At 40.7% G+C, this 8,171-nt stretch overlaps 2 protein-coding genes across 8 annotated transcripts in view; both read right to left on the bottom strand.

The window, feature by feature from the left end:
• Positions 1-1,423: 1,423 nt before the first annotated feature.
• LOC7484529 (disease resistance protein RPV1) overlaps positions 1,424-8,171 on the bottom strand; it is a 104,906-nt gene continuing 98,158 nt past the window's right edge. For 5 of the 7 annotated variants that reach the window (XM_052445294.1, XM_052445292.1, XM_052445289.1 and 2 more), the window contains 2 exons: positions 2,261-3,022; positions 1,424-2,171 (listed from right to left, as the gene is read on the bottom strand). In XM_052445294.1, the coding sequence (XP_052301254.1) occupies positions 1,503-2,171; positions 2,261-3,022 (1,431 nt within the window). In that variant the 3' untranslated portion in view covers positions 1,424-1,502. Of the gene's footprint in view, positions 2,172-2,260; positions 3,023-3,095; positions 3,504-3,609; positions 3,919-8,171 lie in introns of all 7 variants that reach the window. The other 2 variants (XM_024581524.2, XM_052445290.1) reach the window with 2 other exon arrangements.
• LOC127903987 (disease resistance protein RPV1-like) lies at positions 3,914-7,870 on the bottom strand. The gene is made up of 2 exons (XM_052445299.1): positions 7,636-7,870; positions 3,914-4,688 (listed from the first exon to the last, which is right to left on the bottom strand). Exons 1-2 carry the CDS (start codon positions 7,782-7,784, stop codon positions 3,929-3,931), a joined length of 909 nt encoding a protein of 302 aa, XP_052301259.1. The 5' UTR covers positions 7,785-7,870; the 3' UTR covers positions 3,914-3,928.

Genomic DNA, 8,171 nt, shown 5'->3' with positions numbered 1-8,171 from the left:
ATCAAACTTCAATATTTATGCAATTAAGCCCCTGATTTGGCCAAATTAACTTCCAAAAATTATAATTTGACCCCAGAACTTTAATTTCTTCAAATTAAAGCCTAAATTGACTCCAAAATCAATTTTTCTTGCAATCAAACTCTCCATAAATTCAATTAAACCTTCAAGAAAATTTAATTGAGTTCATAAACATCTGATTTTGGACTTTTCTTCCTCAAATTGAATTTTCTTTGTCAACAGGGCTATCATCAGACAATAAAATACTGCCAAATTTTAATTTTTGTATTTTTTAACCTCCTCAACCAATTTTTGACTATTTTTAGGGCGCTCTGGCATCCTTTTTTCACTATTTATATTTTTTATATATATAATATTTTTTTTTTTTTTTTTTGTATTTTATTATTTTTTTTGTATTTTATTATTTTTTGTGCGGGGACTCAAAAATGGGTTACAACAGTTGCCCCCTCTTTACAATGCTTACGGAGCAAAGATTTTGCGTAGTAAGTGTTGTAAAGATAACAAAATTGATCTTCTCAAAATTTGGTTTACCTGAAACTTTAACCAGACTCAAAGTCTTGTGTGTGGTTGGGTTAAACTGAGATTCTTTTTGCCGATCTTCTTTAACCAAAACCAAAATCCTTTGACTGGATATCATCATCATCTCCTTCCTCTTCATGCAACCATTGTACACCAACGGTCCATATTTGAATAGCTGGACCATGTGGACGCACTGAAATACTCACGTCATCACCATTATCAAATGTAGGACCAGTGGACCACCGCACCGTAATTTCCAGTGGCTTAGCGTTTGGATTTCACGAACCCCACGCTTGTAACTCGAAGGGCAGAGATAGGCAAGACAATGCATAGCCCCTGTCCTCTGACGTCACACAAAACCCTGTGAATAAATTAAGGCCACATATCCGGTGCGTACCAGGTGAGTTAGGACCCTTTTTAAAAAAAAAAAAAAATTTGCTCAAATCATTTATCACGCGTTTACTAGGGCCAGTAATTCTTGTTATAATTACCAAAAGGGACATTAGACATAATCCCTCCCATCAACTCACTCGGTTCTTCTTTACCGATCATTAATCAAAATCATGAACAATTGCATCTTTTGATTCAGGATAACGAGATTTTCGAACCAAAATCTCAAAATAACTAATTTTTTATGAAAAGAAAGAGTCTCAAAGTTGTAAGCTACTACAGAAAATTTTAGGATTTTCATTTTGGTTATTGAATTTTAATTTTATCTATTGATCTTTTAATTTGATAATTTTCAATCAAAATTAATTTTTAAATTTTTAATTTTGATAATAAAATAATATTATGTGATTTTAAAAAAAAATATAAGAGCTCAAAAAAAAAAAGGAAGATCACTAGAGATACAAAACTCTTTTCATGATTTTGTTTTTAAAAAACATTCTCTCAAAAGCTTTCAAGCTTTATTTTATTTTATTTATGCTTGAAATCTAAAAACACAGAACTCTACTGAATGAATCCTAAATTAATACAAGTTCAAGACCTTTCTTTGCAAAAAGCCACCAAGCGAAATCGCCCCCATTAAATTCTACACGGAAAGCACAGTAATAATTTCTAAAAATACGAGAAGCTATTTCTACTTTGGCTACGTGTGCATCATCATCATCATCGCTACTGTTGTGGGCATTGATAACTTCATCCTTTGATTGGATATCATCATCATCCTTTCCTTCCTCTTCATGCAACCATTGTACACCAACGGTCCTTATTTGAATAGCTGACGTGACAACCACTGAAATTGTCACGTCATCACCATTATCAAATGTAGGATCATCGCCCCCTAATTTCCAGTGGCATACCGATTGGATTCCACGAACCTCATCCTCGAAACGCATATCTAAGACATGGGCTTGACGACGCAAGGACTGGCCACTGGTATTGTTTCTGATTTCAATACCAAGTTTTTCATGGCTACTGTACCCTGATGTCATACAAAACCTTGTGAACAGATTAAAGCCACATATCCGGTGCGTAGGAGGAGGTGAGGATATTTTGAATGAAAAGTTATCTGTAAACTCATTCTGAATTACCCATTTATCCTCTTCCTCCTCCTCATAAAACCCCCTTAACTCCTCATCTTCATCAAATCCATATGCGACAACGTTGAATATGCCATCTATAACTGTCATCTGTACCACCAAAACAATGTCTATAAAATGAGCAATAGAAAAATATTCAAATGTAGATTTCAAAGACAATAAAATGGGTGAGGGAGGACCTGAAATCTCGATGGCTGTATTTGAGCACTAACCGTTTCCATGATTCTGAACATGTGTGAGTCAAACTTTTGGATTAATTCTAGCTTTATCCCATCTTGGAACTCGACTAAGTGAGCACAACCATCTCTTTCAGTCCAACTGCTTAGATTTTTATATCTTGGCAGTGAATAGCAAAAAGACACATCTAACGAATTCAAATGGGATGGAAACTCTGGGAGTGCCTGAAGCATTTTGCAATTTCTTAAATATAGGGCTCTGAGCAGACCAAGATCCTTGATGCTTTCTGGAAGAAAACGAATTGGAGTTCCACTTAAATCTAGACTCTCCAAGAAGCGTGGCAGTGAAAACAAGGTAAATCTCAACATTTTCCTCGTTGAAAACCTAGAGGGAAAGAATAGCTTCAATGGAAGAGATGAAATGAATGATGTACTTGCAACAATTCCATCACTTTGAAGCAACTTGCGCCCCTGATGATGCTCTAACTCCATATTCAGGCTGTTAAGATTTGAACAACCATCTAAAACCAGCTCTTGAAGTGAATTCAATCTACTCATTTCTTCTGGAAGCTCCATAAGACTTGTACAATTTCTTAGATTTAAGATCAACAATCTTTGTAAATCACCAATAGATTCGTGAATTTGAACCAAACGGATGCAGTCTTCAAGTATTAGCTTTTCAAGGGCTGGGAGACCCGAGAAGTCTGGGGTTCTAATGAGATCACGAGAGTGACGGAGATCAAGAATTTTCAATTTTGGAAGAAACTGTGAAAATACATGAATTTAATTGTTATCAATTGAAACGAGAGAGATAGCTATAGAGAGACTTGATACATACCGGTTTGCCCTTCCAAGCATCAACTAGACAACATCTGGATAGATCAAGAACCACCAGCTTCTCCAAGCATATGTGATTTGGTATGGATCTCGAAGACAATCCATGCCAACAGAACCATATCAAATTCTTGGGAAAGTGCTCAAAACTTCCATGAAAATTAGTGTAGTTTAGTTGGAGAAATTTTACATCTGGCATCTTTCTAAAAGCATCCGTGCTGAGGATGGGAAACAAACTTGTTTGGCCAGTTTGTAATTTTCCCCCATCGGAAAAATCGGAAAGCCATTGTTGAAAGAAGTTAAGCCTGCGGCGCTTGCGACAAACCATTGAATCAGTACAGACAACTTCTGCATAATGATCTTCCATTAATGCATGCATATCAATGGTAAGGCCACGTAATTTTTGAGCATCCTGCATAATAATATTAAAAGTACATGAGAAAGGAAAGTAGATGAATGAATATGTCAAGGCACCACAAACCATTTAAGTAGACATTTAAAAAAATTCAGCTACTTACAGTAGTTCCTTTCAAAACTGTAAAAGCATCCCCATGATGCCATATTCTTTGACATTTGGGTGATTCTTGACGAGCAATTTCCCTACCCATATCTCTTACTAGTTGATGCATCCACAACCTTTGATCACTGTTGATTTCAACAAGACATCTATCGATGAGATTGTCAATCCCAAATCTTGCACCTTTATCGAGCCCATCCAGTATCCTAACTGCATCATCCACATCCATTCCATTGAAGAAACATGCGATATCAAGGAATAAGTTCTTCAGACAATCACCATCAAGAAAGTCGTAACTTATTCGAAGAACCTTTTGAACTTCAAAAATTAGGAATCACTTCCAATTGTTGTAATGCGCTTTCCCATATTTCTCTTCCTTTTCCGAACAATGAGGAGCCAATAACTCGAAGAGCTAATGGAAGTCCACTACAATGATGTACTATTCTCCAAGAGTCTTCTACAAAACCATCAACAGGGTCAGCTTGTCCAAAGGCATTCCAACTGAAAAGCTCAAGTGATTTTTCATTATCTAGCAGTTCAACTTTGTACCGGATCCACTGAATATCATTAGCTGAAAACAGACCCTTATTTCTGGTTGTTACAATTATTTTACTTCCTTTACAAAGCCAATTTTGCATGCCAACGATTTTATTGAATTGGTCCCTTTTGTCCACATCATCTAGAACAAGAAGAGTTCTTCTGCAACATAATGCATCCTTAATCTTCAGAATTCCTTCATCTTCATCATTTATCTCATCAACAGTCTTTTTTAGGATGTCGGAAAGAAGTTGTCTCTGTAAGCAAACTATATCCTTTGATCTAAAATTTGACAGGAAGCTCTTTCCTTCAAATTTATAAGAGTTTTGGTTATAAACACTCTTAGCTATGGCTGTCTTTCCAACTCCACCAATTCCATAGAGTAAAGCAATGGCAGCACCATGGGATCTATCTTGCAACCATGAGTTGATATCTTGTACTAGAGGATCTCTTCCAATGAAATGAGGGGGTATATGAAACATTTTTTGATCCAAATTCTTTACGACCTTCTCCACAATAGATTGGACAAACGGTGCCTCGTACCTACATCAAAAAGTAAAATACAGTGTACGATAATTAGTAGTCTCTCTATAAGCAATAGAAATAAACAACATTTAGCTATGAAATTAAAGCAGGTTGTGTGTCAAAAAGCTTAATACACGTCGGACATGGCCGCACTCTCCATCACTCTCCGGCAAGGCGTCTGTCCACGCGCGCAGACGCGCCCCACGCGTCTTCTTCACCCGGATGAGTTGACCCGACCCGAATACCAGTTGACCCGATCCATGTGGCTAACTCGGATAAGGATGACGTCAGCATGACGTAATTGTGACGTCATCATGTACAGTAGCATGGCCCATGATGACATCAGCTTGATGTAATGGTGAAGTCATCGTGCACAGTAGGCATGCCATGTCAGCAGCCACGTCATAGACCAGTCAGCGTCTAGTCAGGAGCCACGTCACCAAAGTGGGACCCACCTGCCACGTCACCAGACTCAAGCCGAACGGAGCCGAGCCGAGGTGAGCCGAGCCGAGCCAAAAAGGAGCCGAGCCGAGCCGCGAGCCAAGGGATAAGATTCTGTGCAGCGGAGTCTACGTGCAACCGGATCTGATATTGAATCTGGGCCGTTCATCAGGCCAGAATTGTTTTGATCAAATCTTAGCCGTCTGAAATGCGATTTGGACGATTTCAGACTTGTTTCCAGCTAATTTGATCGTTCCGGATGCAATGGTACGGTCCGATCGTTGAGATTAGAGACCAAAAGTGGTGGTGGTGAATTAACAAAAGAGATTGCCCGATCAGGAGGCATCTAAAGGTCATCGTGGTGGTCGATAATGATGAAGAAGAAGAAGGTGCACATGTTTACCCAATTATATGTGCCGAACTGCTAAATGGGGAGAATTTGAATTGCTTTGAAGAAAGGCAAAATTGGGACACTCTGGACACCCGATCATGTGGATAATTTGAGGTGAAGAGTGGAAATTGATGAAGACCAATCTTGACGAATCTAAGCACTGGTAGTCTCGCCAGATGTTGAGAAATGATGTATTAAACCAGTATATTCCAGATCACTTGTAAAGGAAAGCCGCAACAAAGCTAGCAAATGGTTGTATATACGGAAAGACAGTACGATGGATAGATATGGCCTAAGAAGTTCTGTCTAGGAGGTTGGGTTTTAAGCGGGACCAGTGTGACCCCTCCAATCTTTCCTGGGAACTTGCTTAGTGGAAGGATTATCCATACGGTACTATTTTCGTATATATAGCAGTTTGTAATGAAACGGTTGAAGACTAGCAGGATGACGGCACAAGGGAACAGTTGGGTTCCGTATGATCAAGGATCTGATGAAGTGGTGATTTCTCCAAAGAAGTTAGATTCGGTGACTGTGATTTCTCGAAGGGAGAATTGATGAAGACCCTGATAATGGAAGAGAAATACAGCAAGGGTATAAAGATTGGCACCCTATTTTTGACTTGAACAGGTGTTGTGACAGGATGAGCTGCTGTCAAACATAAGCAAGGAATAGGGAGAAATCTGGAGAACAGAAATTGCACGAGTGCACATGGAGATTGTGCAGGAGTACTCGTAGGATCCAACGAGGTACTGTAATGAGACAACAGGTGCAAGGAGAAGAAGTGTTCCCAGATGAAGCTCAGAGCAGAGACTGTTAAAGTTTGTACAATAGGAAGTCTCTTATGCTCTTGATGAAGATAATAGGCGAAGACCTTTCCAATGCATGCAAGGATGGAAAGAGAGCTGTTGCAGAGGCACCTAATTGAGGGGGTGCAAACGCCTGTGATAAAAGGCGACCGCCTATGATGAAAGGCGAAGACACCAAAGAGAGTTGGTGTAGGTGGAGCTGTCAAGCAGAAAGGCACAGAAGCTCCAAACATAGAAATCGAGGTGGAGGATTGCGAGGAGTATACCGCAAGTTTCTCTTTCTATGTAATCAGTGGCAGTTATCTCTCCCATAGTGCACATGGTGGTAGAGAACTTTTTTGGAGCCACTTTGAAGCATCTCAGCTGAAGGAGGATGCGACCGCCCCATGACAACGGGCGAAGACACCTTAGATGGAAGGTGTGTAAGGGCCATGATATGAGCCCAAGATTAGACCGCCCCATAACAACGGGCGAAGACGCCTTAGAGAAGGTGTAAGGGCCATGATAGGACCCCAGTTCAGACCGCCCCATGACAACGGGCGAAGACACCTAAGGAGAAGGTGTGTGGGCCACGATAGGAGCCCAAGTTCAGAACAACCCCAGAGCCAATGTGATGGTTGGATATGAGTGGACAGATGGATAGCCAATGAAGTGGCTATGATGAGTATGGAGACAAATGCAGGATTGACTTTCATGGATATTGCCCCCATGCTAAAGATCAATGAGCTAGAAGACATTTGCCTTGGACAATAAGTGGATGACTTGTGGAGCATTAAGACGTGGCTGCTATGAAGAAGCAGAAGGGCATGCGCAGGTTCCGAGAATGAGTTGACTCTTGTCAAGGTGGTGAGCTCGGTAATGGCATTGTAATACTCAGAGTATGAAGATAGATATGGATCAACCTTTATGGGCTGCCCCCATGGTTAAAGGTGGAGAGCTACCTGGACTCTTACGACTAAGAGCGGGAGACTCACGGAGAAGTAAGGCGTGGTTCCTAGGGTGGAACAGAGGGCAGGCGCAACTCCTGGATGAGTAGACTCTTGGAAGAGTGGTGAGCTCGTGATCATATTGAGATACTCAGATAATGACTGTCGCACTTGGAAATATAAATTTCCGTTTGAGGGGGTGTTGTAAGCCTTGATGTGAGGCTTGATGAATCATTCCGGACCGAGCATGGTTGATACGCTCGAAGGGGAATGTTGTGTCCCAGAGACAAGCGTTAACACTCTTCAGATGTGAAGTGGCAGACCATCTGGTTGTAGTGATCCTTTTGTGTGAGAAAAGGTGTGCTTTGGTGACTCTGGTGATTGAAAGGTTTGGCAAGTACCTGCAAACTTGGCCAAAGACGCTCTCAGAATGGTAAGCTTGGAAGAGCTGCAAGATGCAAGCCTGTGCTGAAGAAGCAAGAGGACAGTTGCCCCACATGAATGGCAAAGGGGGTGATTGTTGGGTTGTTGCCATTGCATGTGCACCCATCCAAGATGTCAAAGGTTGGCAGCCACCATTGTTGAATGAGCTGGAGTTTGGCAGCCACCAATGTTGACAACAAAGCAAGAACAGCTGCCGTGAAATGCCTATAAATAGAGACATTATGAGAGAGCAAAATGTGAGAGAGAACGTGAGTGCAGTAGAGAGATCAAGAGAGAAAGAGAGGCTGCAATGGCAGCAGCCTTGCTGCCATTGCAGCAGCTGCCGAACCACGTTAAATATTGTGTGTTAGTGAAAACGAGGTAAATCTCAACATTTTCCTCGTTGAAAACCTAGAGGGAAAGAATAGCTTCAATGGAAGAGATGGAATTAATGATGTAATTGCAACAATTCCATCACTTTGAAGCAACTTGCGTCCCTGATGATGCTCTAACT

This window comes from Populus trichocarpa, chromosome 11 (genome assembly GCF_000002775.5).
Source record: "Populus trichocarpa isolate Nisqually-1 chromosome 11, P.trichocarpa_v4.1, whole genome shotgun sequence".
NCBI classification, from domain to species: domain Eukaryota; kingdom Viridiplantae; phylum Streptophyta; class Magnoliopsida; order Malpighiales; family Salicaceae; genus Populus; species Populus trichocarpa.
The sequence above is the reverse complement of the archived record's forward strand: the minus strand, read 5'-3'. Positions and strand labels throughout refer to the sequence as shown.